Raw genomic sequence first — 17,940 nt, 5'->3', positions numbered from 1 at the left:
ACGGAAGCACAGAGTCTTAACTACTGGAATGCCAGGGAAGTCCCAAATTACAGTGAATTTTAAACTAGCGAAACATCACAGGGGATTTGGGAATATCCACACAATGGATTATTATACAGCCTTTAAGAATGATGGAGTACAGGATATTTATTAACATGGAAAGTTGGTCATGCTATGTTATTAAATGAATACCCTCCCTTTTAAAAACATGAGTCCAGGGACTTCCCTGGTGGCTCAGTGGTGAAGATTCCCAATGCAGGGGGCCTAGGTTTGAGCCCTGGTCAGGGAACTAGATCCCACATGCATGCCTCAACTAAGAATTTGCACGCCACGGAGCCGGCGAGCCGCAACAAGGAGCCCATGGGCCACAACTAAAGAGCCTGCTTGCTGCAACTAAGGAGCCCATGTGCCGCAACTAAAACCCAGTGCAACCAAATAAATATTAAAAAATAATAATAGGGCTTCCCTGGTGGCGCAGTGATTGAGAATCTGCCTGCTAATGCAGGGGACACGGGTTCGAGCCCTGGTCTGGGAAGATCCCACATGCCACGGAGCAACTTGGCCTGTGAGCCACAACTACTGAGCCTCCGCGTCTGGAGCCTGTGCTCCGCAACAAGAGAGGCCGTGATAGTGAGAGGCCCGTGCACCACAATGAAGAGTGGTTCCCGCTTGCCACAACTAGAGAAAGCCCTCACACAGAAATGAAGACCCAACACAGCAAAAATAAATAAATTAATTAATAAACTCCTAAAAAATAATAATAATAAATAAATAAAAATGCATCCAGGGGGCTTCCCTGGTGGCGCAGTGGTTGAGAGTCCGCCTGCCGATGCAGGGGACACGGGTTCGTGGCCCAGTCTGGGAAAATCCCACATGCCGCGGAGCGGCTGGGCCTGTGAGCCATGGCCATTGGGCCTGCGCGTCCGGAGCCTGTGCTCCGCAACGGGAGAGGCCACAACAGTGAGAGGCCCACATACTGCAAAAAAAAAAAAAAAAAAAAATGCATCCAGGCATGTTGATTTTTTTTTCCCTCAGGGAACACATATGACGTGCATAATTAAAAGATAAAAGAAAAGGACCACAGGCCCTGAAATGAGCTGCACTTACTCAGGACTCCAATGGTGTCCAGGAGAATCGGGTATTCTGTCCAGCCCATCTCTAAAAGCTTGCTGCCTACTCACCTGCATCCTACTGTGCAGGAGACATGGGGATGGCCGAGATCAATAAGCTGCTTGAACAATATCAAGACTCTATAGCTATAAATATTTTAGACTGTTCAGGAGCTAGAAGAGTTGCCACACCTAGAAAGTTGAGTCACTGTTTCTATTGCAAGTCTATTAAAGGAAAGACCCATGTGGTTGTTTAAAGTAAAATAACATTTTTGGGGTCCAAATTACAAAAGTAACACATCATAAACTTGTAAAACATAGAAAAGGCGAAATTAGAAAATGAACACCACCACTACCTACTACCATTTGGTGTATTTTTTTCAGGTCCTTCACTATATACCCAGTCACATGCATACATATTTTTCTCCATTTATAAAAATGTGACCTCATACATATTATTTTATATCTTTTAACACCTTTTCAAATTAATCTATATACCTTTAAATAATTTTTAATGGCTTTAAGGTGATTCGCTGCATGGGTATGCTAGAATTTATCGAACACATTCCCTGTTATCGAACATTTATGCTGTATCCAAATTTTCAGTAATGCAAAACACACCGCAGTGAACATTCTTATATCTAAATCCAGGTGCCTGTGTTATGCTAAGATCTCTTACTCTTTGAATTGTGAATCTAAGCTGCTCCTCCAAAAGATGGCTATAGGGCTGGCTTGCTGAAATCAGCAATGGTACTTCGTATTAGGTGCTGAGTTCTGATATTTTCCCACTAGAATCATGATTTTGTGGGAGGAGGACCAAATTAGGATTTACAATTATCTTGAATTTAAGTAACATAATAATTTTTTTGCGGGGGGAGGGACGTGCAGCTTGCAGGATCTTAGTTCCCCAACCAGCGATTGAACCCAGGCCCTCGGCAATGAAAGCATGGAGTCCTAACCACTGGATCACCAGGGAATTCCCAGTAACATAATTCTTTACAAGCGTTATAGTTAACATGTCCAGTAAACTGATTCTTAATCCCTGATTTTGGAGGGCTCTGTTGAAAATGGAATAAGTCCTGAGAGTCAGCTTTGGCAAGACACCTAAGATTTTGCCTGGTATCTGCCAAAGTCACCTAGTGAAGAGCCTCTGACAGTACACCACAGAGGTTTAGCTACCTCAAGCACCTTGACAAACATTTGGTAAAAAATTTCTCTTAGGTTGTAAAATCAGAACTCAACTGAGTGTTGCCTTTATCTAAACACAAAGCCCATGTCCTACTTCCAAGTGATATACCATCCAATCACAGAATAGAAAGGTAAACAAAAGAATTGGTCAACTAGCCTGATTTTACACAGATCCTCATTTCTTCCTATGGAAGATGAAAATTAATTCCTATAGTACTGAAGGATACTAATAGTTAATGTATAGATTATTCAGAAGAAAACAAGATATTCTCAGCTTTTTGTTCCCCAGAGCATTTCAAGGCATAAGACCTTCTACTCAGAATTAAAAGGAAGCCTTATCTCTAAACTGCAAACTACTGGAGAGCAGATTGTCATTACACACTAATTAATTATCTAGTATATTAAGAGATTATAAACTTTTAATAATAACAGTTCAAAACAATAACATAATCCCTATTCTCTCATTCTTACTTCCTGAGCCTTACAGCACAAAGACTTAATGATAATATGATTATGTATCTGCCCACTGAAAAGCAAGAACTCTCTCCAGGTGTTATCTGGAGCTCCAGAAAACTTCTGTGACTTCAGAGGGGAACTCCTTTTGCCGTATATCCTACCACTGTATTTCCAAGCTCTTTCTTTACACCCTTTCCCTAGAGGGGAGGTATACTCCTGACTGCTCAATCTTTGTCAGCAAACAAGACAAGCACTGAATAGCAACCTGGCAAGGCCACTTTCACTATTGCTTTAGGCTAAGAAAAAACATCTAGCTGAAGTAACTTTCTTTTTTTAAATTATAGAGTTTATTGACAATACTTTATAATACTGGAAATAAAAAATGCAAGAAAGATTGCTCAGAATCCTATCTCTCGGGACTTCCCTGGTGGTCCAGTGATTAAGAATCCACCTTCCAATGCAGGAGACTCCGGTTCCATCCCTGGTCAGGGAACTAAGATCCCACATGCCGCGGGGCAACTAAGCTCGCATGTTGCAACTACTGAGCCCGTGTGCCACAACTACAGAGCTCATGTGCCCTGGAGCCCCTGCGCCACAACTAGAGAGAAGCCCACATGCTGCAACAAAGAGCCCGCACACCACAACGAAAGAGCTTGTGTGCCGCAACTAAGACATGATGCAGCCAAAAAAAAAAAAAAAAAAAAAAATCCTATCCCTCTTTTCAAGTCTGTTTCTCATTTGTCAAGTTCCTGTTCAGTCCTTAATCACATGTATGTATAATGGTGCATAGCTATAATCAGCAGAGAGAGAATTCTGTATCTCATTACATTTAACATATCAAAAGCTCTGCATGTTATTACAGTCTTCACAATTATGTCAATACCTCCATAATATCATGCAGATTTGATTTACCATAAATTCCTTAAGTATTCTATTGTTAACATTTTGATAAAATAGCTTCCAATAATTATTTTGTTAAAAAAGACTTCTTTCTTCCTTTGGATAATTTCCGAAGTATGAAAATATTAGGTCAAAGGGTATAATACTTATTAGGCTCTTCATTCAACAAACAATACACTCAGGTCTTTGAAACATAATGTCAAATTACTTTCAAAAAAGGGTTTTAGTGACAATAAATATATGACCTGTTCCATCACATCCTTATCAGAACTGGTTAACACTTTAATTTGTATACAGAAAAATATTTTGCTTTTATCTATATCCCTTTTATGATGAAATTAACTATAATTCCCTAATTGTATTTTTTCTTATATAAATTATATCTAAATGAATTATTTTTAAATGTTTAAGCTCCTTGGGATGTGACTGACATACAGAAAATAACCAATTTACAGGGTAGAAAAATGGTCACTTCTTATCTTATGTATCTGAATTTGGCCAGAAATACACCTAAAGGCTAGAACCATCAAACTACTGTTACCACTTCCTCCTCCCGCCATTAATTAAATCAACAATTTACTAAGTACATGTTCTAGGCACCGAGCTTACCAACATCTTATTTAATTTTCTTCATGACTGAGCTAGGCAGATACTACTCACTCCATTATTATTATTTTTTTTAAATATGTATTTATTTACTTATTTGGCCGCACTGGGTCTTAGTTCAGGCACGTGGTATCTTCGTTGTCGCGTGTAGGATCTTCGTTGTGGCACGCGGGCTCTTAGTTGCGGCATGCATGTGGGATCTAGCTCCCTGACGAGGGATCAAACCCAGGCCCCCTGCATTGGGAGCGTGGAGTCTTAACCACTGGACCACCAGGGAAGTCCCCACTCTATTTATTTTAAAGGTGAAAGAAAGGCTAAGGAGAAATTACCTGGCTTGTCCAAGGGTACAAAGCTAGTAAGAAATGGAGCCCAGATTCAACCCATGAATCTCTGAATCCAAATACACAATACAAAATGACTTAAACTTGTTGATATTTCTGACTTGTTTACTATAACTCTTCTAGTAAAGAGATCAAAAAATTGGAAAGTAATGACTTAAGCTAAGACTGACCTAAAAAAAGAATGGGCAGGGTCTTCCCTGGTGGCACAGTGGTTAAGAATCTGCCTGCCAATGCAGGGGACAGGGGTTTGAGCCCTGGGCCAGGAAGATCCCACATGCTGTGGAGCAACTAAGCCCGTGCGCCACAACTACTAAGTCTGCGTTCTAGAGCCCGCAAGCCACACTACTGAAGCCCACATGCCACAACTACTGAAGCCTGCGTGTCACAACTACTGAAGCCCACATGCCACAACTACTGACGCCTGCGTGTCACAACTACTGAAGCCTGCGCGCCTAGAGCCCGTGCTCCACAACAAGAGAAGCTACCGTAATGAGAAGCCCGCGCACCACAATGAAGAGTAGCCCCCACGCAGCAACGAAAACCCAACGCAGCCACACACACAAAAAAGAATGGGCACATTTCTTGCTTTGTCTGTTGAGACCAGAACTGGCATATAAGGAAAATAATTATTTGTCAAGGGCTTCCTCAAAGTGCAGAAATAAGATTTGATTACGTACTACTGGTTGCTGAACAGATATTAACCAAGATGCCTACAAGGAAATTCTTCCAGACCCATTAAACATGATGTCCCACCTATGCCCTCAGTGTGGTTTAGAAAATACAAGGAGGATTCAAATGAATGGTCTAGATTTAATAAGGTGACAAAAAAAATTATTGCTACACAGCATAAAGTCTAAGCCAGTGATTCATATAAAAATTGCCTGAGAGCTTGTTTAAAATTCCAATTCCTAGGTTTCATGGAAGGAAAAATCCTGAATCAGTACTGGAGTGGCGACCAGGAAACTTACATTTTAAACACATACCTCAAGTGATTGTGATGCAGACAGTTCCTGAGTCATGCTTAGGAAACAAAGGCCTAAGCAATCAGAAATCAAATATACATCAATTTAGAAGAAGGTGGACTGGCAAAAGAAGAGACTAAAGGAAGAGCCCAAGGAAAACAGGAACCAAATCAAGTAACCAGACTATCTCATTACTAACTTTCAGCAGGTAGTTAGCCTGCCAGGCACCTCCCAGCAAACCTCTGCTCTCAGCTACCCATGTCTCCCCATCTTCCAAATCTACAGGGCTGCAGGAACAGGCCATAAATTCACCAGGGGCCATGCTGCAAAGCACGTGACTCAATTCTCCAGATAAGAAAGGTGATTAACAGGATTATTCATTATTAAAGACTAGACATGAGTCAGAAGGAAAAGAAAAAAAAAAGTTACCTACAGGAGATTCAGTTAGTCTTGTCAACCAAATCCCCAGCGGCTTGAGTCACTCTCCCTTGTTTCTGCCCAGCATCAGCCAAATGGGTCTATCCAGAGTCGCTCAACATTCCTTGTATATTCCTGACTCTGCTATGGAATGGACATCCCTGCTTCCTTCCCATAGTTGAAGCCTCTTCCTCCTCTAGGAAATCCTCTCTGAATACCCTAGCTAGGAATGACTTCCTCTCGGGAGCACTCCTGGTTAGCGCTTCTAATGAGGCATCTATGTTGTTATTAACTTTGCATGCAGCTATGTATTGTAGCCCAGCCAAGCTAAGCAGAGGTCAGGCAGTCCTCGGCCATTACAGGTATTGCAGTGAAAGTTTGAGGAGTACTTGGCATAACATAAAGAATTCTGACAAGGAATAAGGAAAATTAGGACCCAAACTTAACTCATTATAGAATCTCAGGCAAATAACTTTTCTCCCTTTGGGTCTGTTTCTTCAACTCTAAAAGAAAAAGTGGAGGCCAGTGGTTACAGTCCCTTCCAGCTCTGTCTGAGATTTGTTTCTATATCACCGCAACCCCACATGAAGCAGTGTCTTGCTATACATGGGAGAAACTCAATAAATGGTTATAAATTTAGTAAAAGCAGACACAAACCACAAAGTTGTCCCACTACATTCTAGCCAATGAAATGCAGAAATATTACTCCATTTCTTCTCACATTCAAAAACTGTCCTGATGAAAACATCCCCAGCTACAAGTGAGAGGGACTGATGGCCTCCAAGGATCCAAAGGCATATAAGGGCATTCAAGTGGAATCAGCAGTTTAAGAAGCTGAATGTTGGGACTTCCCTGGTGGCGCAGTGGTTAAGAATCCCCCTGCCAATGCAGGGGACATGGGTTCGAGCCCTGGTCCAGGAAGATCCCACGTGCTGCAGAGCAACTACTCTGCACCCGTGCGCCACAACTACTGAGCCTGCACTCTAGAGCCTGCGAGCCACAGCTACTGAGCCCGTGTGCCTAGAGCCCATGCTCTGCAACGAGAAGCCACCGCAATGAGAAGCCCATGCACTGCAATGAAGAGTAGCCCCCACTTGCCACAACTAGAGAAAGCCCGCATGCAGCAACGAAGACCCAACGCAGTCAGAAATAAATTAATTAAAAAAAAAAAAGAAGCCGAATGTTGCAGTCCAACCATAATCCTGGATTGAACCCAGTTGCCAATTTTGGGTCAGTTTCTTCCTTTTATCTCCTACACCAGGAAATATATGAAGAATCCTGCTTAAGGTCAAGCTAAAAAGCAATACTCCTAGATATCACCAGGAAAAACTCTCATTCATCTTGAACCAGACCCGGGCACTGCTCCCGTTCCAACAGAAAAAAACGTCCATGTGTCAGCTTGAGAAGACCTTTTTCTCTGACTGTAATGTCTATCAAGGATCCAGCTAGAAAAAAAAAAAGCCTGGAGTGCAAGAGTCACTATGTTACTCCTATGTTCATTCTCCAACATCCCAAGCCTCCAACAGACTATACCTGAAATAAAGGGCTCAGATCACTTAAGAGAAAAACTGCCCTCCTCAAGCTCTGAGGTGGTTGTCAACTGAGGGCACAATGTTTGAAAATGCACGCATGTGTGCCTGCGTGTACACGTGCATGTGCCTGGTTGTCACAATAACTGAGGGTGCAGGGTAGAGGGGGACTGCTGGCATCTATGGAGCAGAAGCCAAGAATGTGAAATCTCCAGCAATATGAGGTAAAGTCCCAGAGAAGGAAGAAACCATCAAAACACCATCAACATTCTTGTTGAGAAAAGCTACCCTAAAATTCTTGAATCCTTCCATAGGACTGCTGTTCAGGCCCTTAACTTTTATTTTAATTTTTAAATTTTTATCGAAGTATATAGCTAATTTACAATATTATATTCATTTCAGGTGTACAACATAATGATTCAAAATTTTTATGGCTTACACTCCATTTAAAGTTGTTATAAAATATTGGCTATATTCCCTGTGTTGTACAATATATCCTTGTAGCTTACTTATTTTATACATAGTAGTTGGTATCTCTTAATCCCCAACCTCTATCTTGCCCCTCCCCCCTTCCCTCTCCCCACTGGAAACCACTAGTTTATTCTTTATATCTGTGAGTCAGTTTCTGTTTTGTATATACATTCGCTTTATTTTTTAGATTCCACATATAAGTGATAACATACAGTATTGTCTTTCTCTAACTTATTACACTAAGCATAATACCCTCCAGGTCCACCCATGTTGTCATAAATGGCAAAATTTCATTTTTTACAGTTGAGGAGTATTCCATTGTTGTATGCAAGTGTATGTACATATATGTATGTATGTGTGTCTCTGTGTGTGTCTGTATATCTCACATCTTATCTGTTCATCTGTTGTTAAGACATTTAGGTTGCTTCCATACAATTGTAAATAATGCTGCTATGAACATTAGGGTGCACGTTATCTTTTCGAATTAAGAGTTTTTGCTTTCTTTTTCTTTGGATATATACCCAGGAGTGGAATTGCTGGATCATATAGTAGTTCTACTTTCAGTTTTTTGAGGAACCTCCATGCTGTTTTCCATAGTGGCTGCACCAATTTACATTCCCACCAACAGCATACAAGGGGTCTCTTTTCTCCACATCCTCATCAACATTTGTTGTTTGTGGTCTTTTTGATAATAGCCATTCTCACAGGTGTGAAATGATACCTCACTGTGGTTTTGATTTGCATTTCTCTGATGACTAGGGATATTGAGCATTTTTTCATGTGCCTGTTGGTCATGTGTATGTCTTCTGTGAAAAAATGTCTATTCAGGCCTTCTGCCCAATCTTTTTTAAAAAATAAATTTATTTATTTTATTTATTTAGTTTTTGGCTGAGTTGGATCTTCATTGCTGTGCGCAGGCTTTCTCTAGTCGTGGCGACCGGGGGCTACTCTTCATTGCAGTGCATGGGCTTCTCATTGCGGTGGCTTCTCTTGTTGTGCAGCACGAGCTCCAGGTGTGCGGGCTTCAGTAGTTGTGCCTCGCGGGCTCTAGAGTGCAGGCTCAGTAGTTGTGGTGCATGGGCTTAGCTGCTCCGCGGCATGTGGGATCTTCCCGGACCAGGGCTTGAACCCGTGTCCCCTGCATTCGCAGGCATATTCTTAACCACTGCGCCACCAGAGAAGCCCCCTGCCCAATTTTTAATCAGGTTGTTTGTTCTTCTGATATTGAGTTGTATAAACTGTTTACATATTTGGGGTATTAACCCCTTATTGTTTATATCACTTGCGAATATTTTCTCTCATTCAGTATGTTGTCTTCTCATTTTGTGGATGCTTCCCTTTGCTGTGCGAAAGCTTTTAATTGGGTCCCATTTGTTTATTATGCTTTTTTTCTTTTCCCTTAGGAGATATACCCAAAAGAATACTGCTATGATTTATGTCAGAGTTTTCTGCCTATATTTTCTTCTAGGTGTTTGTTGGTTTCCATTCTTAAACTTAGGACTTTAATCCATTTTGAGTTTATTTTTGTATATGGTATGAGAAAATGTTCTGTCACTCTTTTACAAGTAGCTGTCCAGTTTTCCCAGCACCAATTTTCATTGAAGAGACTGTCTTTTGTCCATTGTATATTCCTGTCTCTCTTGCTATAGATTAACTGATCATAAGTACAGGGGTCATGCCCTAACATTCTTGACCATTAATTCCCTCTCATACAGAGGGTGACTAAAGTCTGCAACACACTACATGAAACAGGATTCCTGGAGCCCATACCTGCGTTAATCCAAGCAAGGCCTTCTCAAGATGAAGACAAGTCAGAAAAGGGCAGCCAACTCTAGCACCATCACATATAAGAGGCATAAACTTATTCCTACTGCTCCTCTTCCTAAAGCCTAATAACATCAATTAACTTGACATAGTACTTTAGACTTTTTGAAGCATTTACACAATGATTTTCAATCTACAAACACTTCTGCACATGTGCCCAGCAGAAGGAACTTGCCAAGATAGCAATTCTATCACTTCCACATCTAAAATCTTCCTCTCAAAAGAGTCAAATATTCTCAAAATAAGATAAAGACTAATTCTGGGATAACTGTGAACATTTCTTACTAGACAAAGAATAACCACATGCCATTTAAAAAACTAAAACCCAATTAGTAGGTTAATATCCTAACTACAAAATATAGAAGGATCATATGGATAAGAATGTTGTTGACAAAGGATTCATCTCTAAAATATATAAACAGCTTATGCAGCTCAATATTAAAAAAACAAACAACCCTGTCAAAAAATGGGCAGAGGGTTTCCCTGGTGGCACAGTAGTTAAGAATCTGCCTGCCAATACAGGGGACATGGGTTTCAGACCTGGTCCGGGAAGATCCCACATGCTGCGTGGAGCAACTAAGCCCATGCACCACAACTACTGAGCCTGCACTCTAGAGCCCTCAAGCCACAACTACTGAAGCCCGAGTGCCTTGAGCCTGTGCTCCACAACAAGAGAAGCCACCACAATGAAAAGCCCACACATCACAATGAAGAGTAGCCCCTGCTCGCCGCAACTAGAGAAAGCCGGAGCACAGCAACGAAGACCCAACGCAGCCAAAAATAAAAATAAATAAAATAAATTTATATTAAAAAAAAAGGGCAGAAGACCTAAATAGCCATTTCTCCAAAGAAGACATACAGATGGCCAACAAATACATGAAAAGCTGCTCAACATCACTAATTATTAGAGAAATGCAAATCAAAACTACAATGAGGTATCACCTCACACCAGTTAGAATGGGCATCATCAGAAAGTCTACAAAAAACAAATGCTGGAGAGGGTGTGGAGAAAAGGGAACCCTCTTGCACTGTTGGTGGGAATGTAAATTGATACAGCCACTATGGAGAACTGTATGGACGTTCCTTAAAAAACTAAAAATAGAATTACCATATGACCCAGCAATCCCACCACTGGCCATATACCCAGAGAAAACCATAATAATTCAAAAAGACACATGCACCCCAATGTTCATTGCAGCACTATTTACAAGAGCCAGCTCATGGAAGCAACCTAAATGCCCATCGATGGACAAATGGATAAAGAAGATGTGGTACATATATACAATGGAATATTACTCAGCCATAAAAAGGAATGAAATTGGGTAATTTGTAGAGACGTGGATGGATCTAGAGACTGTCATACAGAGTAAAGTAAGTCAGAAAGAGAAAAACAAATATGGTATATTAATGCATATATGTGGAACCTAGAAAAATGGTACAGGTGAACTGGTTTGCAAGGCAGAAATAGAGACACAGATGTACAGAACAATCGTATGGACACCAAGGGGGGAAAGTGGGGTGAGGTGGGGTGGGGGGGGATGTGCTGAGATGAGTTGGGAGATTGGGATTGACATGTATACACCAATATGTATAAAGTAGAGAACTAATAAGAACCTGCTGTATAAAAAATGAAATAAAATTCAAAAAAAAAAGAATGCTGTTAACCTGAGATGTACACTTGGCCAAACCCAAGGAATTCTGCAAGCATTTTAAAGCATTTTCTAAAGGGCTGTAACGCCACTGGGAAAATAAAATAGTAATATGAGGAGGAATGAATAAAAAATCCAGTCAGAAAAAAACTCCCACATTTTTCCTTTGTTTGTTTCCATGTGTCTCAAATTGAGTTTCATATGCTGCTTTTATGATTTCAGGAGTTTGAATATGTAAACTCAAGTTTATAATATTATAGCTATTTTCTCAACCCTGGTAACTACTATTCCACCCCACCCCCAAAATTAGGCTTCTCCAAGTGCTTCTTCCTCTCATCTGGCAGCAAATTGCAGCCCAAGCTTCATCTTGTCTGCTTCATTGTGATCCACCAAGCCTACCTGTGAAGTCAGCAGTATACCTCTGACCATTACTTTGGGAGTTGGTGAGAAAGATAAAAGCAGCTCTGGCAACAGGAGTTAGCCTGGCACTATCACTTAGGCTTTGGGGTCTTGCTGAAAATAATTCCACAGGAGATTTTCCTGTGAAAATCCTATTTACTTAAGCCTTTCCCCAAATCACCCTTGTAAATCCTTTCTAACACCCTCTTACTGAGTGGCTTCATGGTTCCCTGTGGTGGAGGTTGACTCTAGCTGCAAGGAGCAATGTTATCTATTATAGGTGAGTGAGTCCTTGAAAGTCAAAATATGGGAAATAAGAGTTCATGTCTAAAATTAAAAACCTCGAACTCTGCACACATTATCACTCTGCCTATCACCATCCTTCCCAAACCAAACCCTCTCAAAATATCCACTTTCTTGAATTGTTTTTGGTACTCTCCTGGTTCTCCTCTGACCTCCCTGCTCCCCCTGCAGCAGATCTTCCTGCATCATAAATGTAGGTGTTCTCCAAGGTTCTGTTCTTAAACCCTCTGTCAATATCAATGGTTCTTACCCATTTTTGGCTCACAATATTCCCTCCGAAAATGTAATGAAATCTATGGACTGCTCCCCTACACCACCCTCCCACATCATGCTCAGAAAATATACATCTAATGATATTTTTGCAATTTTAGGGAAGGTTTATGGAACCCGAGAGTGACTTCTCTACCCTCTCTCCATGGTAAAAGAATAATTTTAATAATCCCTTATACATATGTGAATCCTAAACCACTAACTTCAATCTTTACCCCCTCTCAAACTTCAACTGATTGAAAGCACAAAACTAAACATTTTCTCTTCAAATGGTTTTGTTTTTTTTTTTGCGGTACGTGGGCCTCTCACTGTTGTGGCCTCTCCCGTTGCAGAGCACAGGCTCCGGACGCGCACGCTCAGCGGCCATGGCTCACGGGCCCAGCTGCTCCGCGGCATGTGGGATCTTCCCGGACCGGGGCACGAACCCGTGTCCCCCGCATCGGCAGGCGGACTCTCAAACACTGCGCCACCAGGGAAGCCCCTCTTCAAATGTTTTTTTGTTTCAAACGTTTTCTGGCAAGCTTCTCTTATTTAGCTTTTCTGTATGGCTCTGTACATAACCTGAGTTTGTAACACTAAACCAGGAAAATATACCTACCCATCCTGGTTCCCAAACCCACATTTCAATTAAGGTTATACTACCTCTCCTTCTTTAAATAATTTAGTAAAAATATGAGTGTTGTAATGTTGTTAATGATTAAAACATAGGCTGGGGAATTCCCTGGCAGTTCAGTGGTTAAGACTCCGAGCTTCCAATGCAGGGGGCATGGGTTCGATCCCCCGGGGAACTAAAGATCCTGCTGTGTGGTGTGGCCAAAAAAAAAAAAGCAAAAAAACATAGGCTAGGGCTTCCCTGGTGGCGCAGTGGTTGAGAGTCCGCCTGCCGATGCGGGGGACACGGGTTCGTGCCCCGGTCCTGGAAGATCCCACATGCCGCGGAGTGGCTGGGCCCGTGAGCCACGGCCGCTGAGCCTGCGTGTCCGGAGCCTGTGCTCCGCAACGGGAGAGGCCACAACAGTGAGAGGCCCGCGTACCGCAAAAAAAAAAAAAAACATAGGCTAGCAATCTTATTCCTGTGCTTATTAGGCCCAGGAAATTCAGAGAGGTTGAATGGACTGTCCCTAGTTTGAGTGTTAGCCCATAGCACAGGGAAATTCCCACCCCACCAATCAAGCTACAGAATAATTTACAAAACCTCTACTGCTTTTTTCACAGAGGATGACCCACTGCCTCAGCAAATGTTTCTATACTATAGCCCCAAGTCAGTTAACTTGGAAATGGCCTAACTTTTTAGCACCTGTGTACACTGAGTTAAACGCTCATGAATACCAACAGCAGCCAAGAGAAAAAGCACTTCTAACCCGCAGATACATATTAAAAGACTATTTTAGAATATAAATAGTTGTGGTATACCTTTCCTACTGAATACATTAAGTCATTTCACTGATGGTAAAATTTCAATACATCAAAACTTAATTGACTATTGAGAATCCAACATGAACTCCTCCCTCCCCAAACTCTTCAGATATTATCCAAAGATAGTGCTAACTATTTAAGTAATTTTCCTTTTAAACTGAGGGAAGTCCCAGGGAGTGCCAAGAGCATTGGAAAAGGCTTTGGATTCATTATCACCACTACTATTTCTGAACAAGTAAGATATTGCTAACTTGAAATATTTCCCAAGATGTATACAGCTACCTTCTCGGCACTTGTATTTCACAGATGGGAAAACAAAGGCACAGATAAGAGAATCATTTGCCAAATATTACAAAGTTCAGACAAGAACACTGTTCCTGGTTCCCAATTTTGGTTCTGAAAGCTAAGCAAAGAAAAACACTAATTATAAAAAGAAAAGAAAGCAAGACTCCACTTAAACATTTTAAGTCATGAGGAAACAGGAAGACAGAAAGAGGCACGTAGGTTAAAGAGTAGGTTAAATTACTACTCAACATTATTCTCACCTTCAAAAGAGGGTCAATAAATTCAAGAAGCAGGAGACTACGATGATTAATTCAGTTTAAAATTCAGCAACATTTGCTGGGGCAAAACACTATGATGGTTTGTATCGGTATGGGGTGTGAAATGAATTCCTCTAAATGGAAGACTCTTCCTAATCCAAGTGACAATGATGACAGTTCTCTTAAACCAAGAGTAGTGACCTGAGAGACTAGGAAAAGGAAGTTTTGTAGGAGCTTGCCACCACTATTTAGTTTTGAAAGGCTTCTTTATAACAAGCAACCTTCAACAAAAGAGGAAATGAAAGCTTGGCCTCAACCACCATGATATTATATGGTTCCTTAAAACTCATGTTTAAACCTTTGCCTATGTCCTTTATAAATAAATACTTCTCCTAGTATTTAAGACTTCCTTGATCTAGAGCCATCTTCTCTTTCAATTAATGCAAGATGTGTTTCTGTCCAGGGTAAATTCACCCAGCCATTATGACATTTCTTGTCTATTCACCCAGGGTGAGGTGAAAACAAGAGAGCAGCTGGACCTACATCTGATCTTTTCTCACATGTTAATCAGAATCACTTCCCAGGGCTTCCCTGGTGGTGCACTGGTTAAGAATCCGCCTGCCAATGTAGGGGACACGGGTTCAAGCCCTGGTCCGGGAAGATCCCACAGGCCGCAGAGCAACTAATCCCGTGAGCCCCAACTACTGAGCCTGTGTGCCACAACTACTGAAGCCTGCGTGCCTACAGCCCGTGCTCTGCAACAAGAGAAGCCACCGCAATGAGAAGCCTGCGCACCACAATGAAAGAGTAGCCCCGGCTCGCCACAACTAGAGAAAGCCTGCGCACAGCAACAAAGACCCAAAGCAGCCAAAAATAAATAAATAAATAAATTTATTAAAAAAAAAAAAAAATCACTTACCACCTGCAGGCCCCGTCTTTTCTCACTTGCCATTCCTCTGACATCATGCTATTTGTGCTCTTCTGTTCCAATCATATCCACAATATCCAATCATGGATTGACATTTTATCCATGCCTTTAATTGTTCTGGTTAAATTAAATTTACTGATAAAATTTCCCCTTCATTCACTTATAACTATCTTCTAAGTCATTCTACGTAAAAATATTCTCCTACTCATGTCATATTCAATTTTTCTTGCTACTGAATCCTTTTCAGAAGGCTACTTTGCAAAGACCAAACATTTATTGGATTGGCCAAAACGTTTGTTCGGGTCTTTCATAAAATCTAATGGAAAAACCCAAATGAACGTTTTGGCCAACCCAATACATCCTGAAATATACCACCGAACATACTTCCCTGCCCTTTCTTATAGGAAATACATCTTTAAATTCTATCCCCTAAAAAGAGAGTGTTTGTCTTATTCCTATCTTTAGCCAAGTACGAGTTTAAATACTTCTACATATGCCCTTAGCCTAGCAGACAACACCTAGGTTTTCACTATCCTGTATCCTGAATGATGCCCAGACCATCATTCTTTCCTCTGAGGCCTCTGACTTAAAAGACAACATAAAAACGGGGGGAAAAAATCAAGAAGCAGTGGCATATCCATATGGCAAGAGGCCTAAAGAAATAGACTCCTCTGAAGATTTACCAGAAAAGAAATGTGGAAGTGGGAAAAGGAATAGAAAAGAGAAGAAGTCATGAACAGATAGGAGGGAATGGAAAGGAGAATAAGGCGATCTCCTCCCCCGAAGAACTAATGGGGAAAACCAGCAGTGAGAGATTCTAGGGCATGTGGAGCCATACATCCAGAACTAGGAGAAAGTTCACATCCACCCAGAAACTTACCGTGTTGCATTTTGTGCCACACACCACTTGCCTATGATTCAGCCACTGAGATGCAAACACTTTATTAAGGGTCCCCAGGTGAAACTCTCTCTCCTTCAGGAGGCTGGGAAGTTGCTGTGCTGCATAACCATGCAATACTCGAGAGTAGTTGGTTTCATTCTGTAGCCTGACTTCTCGGTTCTTCAGGTAGTACACTAAGGATCTCTTCACTGGGGGGAGTCTTTTCCTTTTGTGAAGTGAGTGATCCCAGCCAAACTGTGGAAAGCAAAATTAGAAATCACTGCTTTGGCTACCTTTGTCAGAATAAGGGATCCTACTGTATTAGAGAAATCACTAAGAACTCATCCTGCAGGATTTACATACAACAGAAATACAAATGCAATGGAACAGGAAAGTCAATCTAGAAGTCCAGTTTAACTCTTCCAACACTGAAAAGATGCTGCTCATAGTGATACCTATGGAAAACAAGGGCTGAAAAAAGAAAGGAATGTAAGCAGAAAAAAAGTACGAAAGGTGTACTAAGGCCTTTTATAAGTGAAGGATTCAGGTACCTTAAAGCTATCCTTGATAGAGAAGGGAGTGAAGGGCCGAGAGATTAACATACAGACCTGGGCTGCATCTCTAATGGGCCCCCTTCTCCCTCTCAGCCTGTACTCCCCGTTAAGCATGGACGGTGCAACCCAAGGAGCCCAACTGGGGTCCCAGGTCTTTCAGGGATAGGGATCAGTGGCCGCCTTCCTGTCACCAGGTCCACGCTCCAAGCAATTACAGAATTCCAAAAATCAAACACCACCGGGGTGGGAGGCACGGGAAATCTGAGTCTGAAGAGACCCAGAGAGCAGGACAGGAGTGATACCTGGAACCTGCTGTTTCATCTAGGGGTCCAAGTGCCAAAAGGCCCAGCTCAGAGTTTGGGTATCCAAAGGGAGGCTCATTCCTATATGAGAGACGCAATCATCTCCCCTTCCCCGGGCCACAGGAAGGCGGACTTCACTGTCTCTCCCGGTATTTTACGGGAGGTTTTGTTCCCGATTCTCCTCGACTTCGGTTTCCCTTCCTCAGAGACCAAGCTTGTTTCCTCCTCAAGCCCCGTTGCTGGCTGCAGGCCTCCCCGGAATATGTCTCGTTTTCACGTTCCCCTTTAGCTCTTCACCCCTGCGGCCTATCTGCTTTCCAGTGAACTCCTGCGGGCCCAGCCCGGATCCTATTGACCAGGGCTCCGCTCTTCACCCGGCCCCCGGCCCCCCAAGACCTTGGACCTCGTTCCGGTTCCCTGATTTGCGAACCCTATCCTCTGGGTGCCTCGGCCTTATCACCCGGGGCCCGGCCTCTAAGCCCTCACCTGTGGGCCCTGAGCGTCGCTCCCAGCTCCCGGCGAGGCGGGCGCTTTCCGCTTCCTGCTAACTGCTTTCCGGGCCATAGTGGACAGCGCCGCCGCGGCCCCGCAGCCACATGGGGCGGGGGAAGCGAGCGGGAGCAAGACGGCAGGTCATATACTGGGCCCCGGGGCCGCGCACCGTAGTGCGCCCGGTCCGGAAAATGGCCCGGACCCCGGGCGGCAGTAGAAAAACAGGGAGGCAGGCAGAAGGGAAGGAGGGAGGGAGGGAGGACCGGGGCCGGGAAAGGGAAGGGGAAGGGGAAGGGGAGACAGGAACCCGAAGCTTTCCAACGACCAAGTCTGGAAAGGACGGCGAGCGGTTGGAACCAAAACACCCTCTCCCTTTCGCCCGCGCTTCGTCATCCCCGCGCA

General features: G+C 42.6%; 1 protein-coding gene across 1 annotated transcript in view; it reads right to left on the bottom strand.

Moving 5' to 3' along the window:
• The window catches only part of DCAF12 (DDB1 and CUL4 associated factor 12), a gene marked incomplete at its 5' end in the record, with an annotated part of 40,256 nt that extends 22,646 nt beyond the window's left edge, over positions 1–17,610 (bottom strand). The window contains 2 exons of the mRNA XM_079706297.1: positions 16,191–16,445; positions 17,533–17,610. Coding sequence (XP_079562423.1) covers positions 16,191–16,445; positions 17,533–17,610 — 333 coding nt within the window. The remainder of the gene's footprint in view (positions 1–16,190; positions 16,446–17,532) is intronic.
• Positions 17,611–17,940: the final 330 nt, after the last annotated feature.

The sequence above is a fragment of the Hyperoodon ampullatus genome (genome assembly GCF_949752795.1).
Source record: "Hyperoodon ampullatus genome assembly, chromosome: 6".
Lineage (NCBI taxonomy): Eukaryota > Metazoa > Chordata > Mammalia > Artiodactyla > Ziphiidae > Hyperoodon > Hyperoodon ampullatus.
Note: the sequence above shows the minus strand (reverse complement) of the source record. Positions and strands in the feature narration are given on the sequence as shown.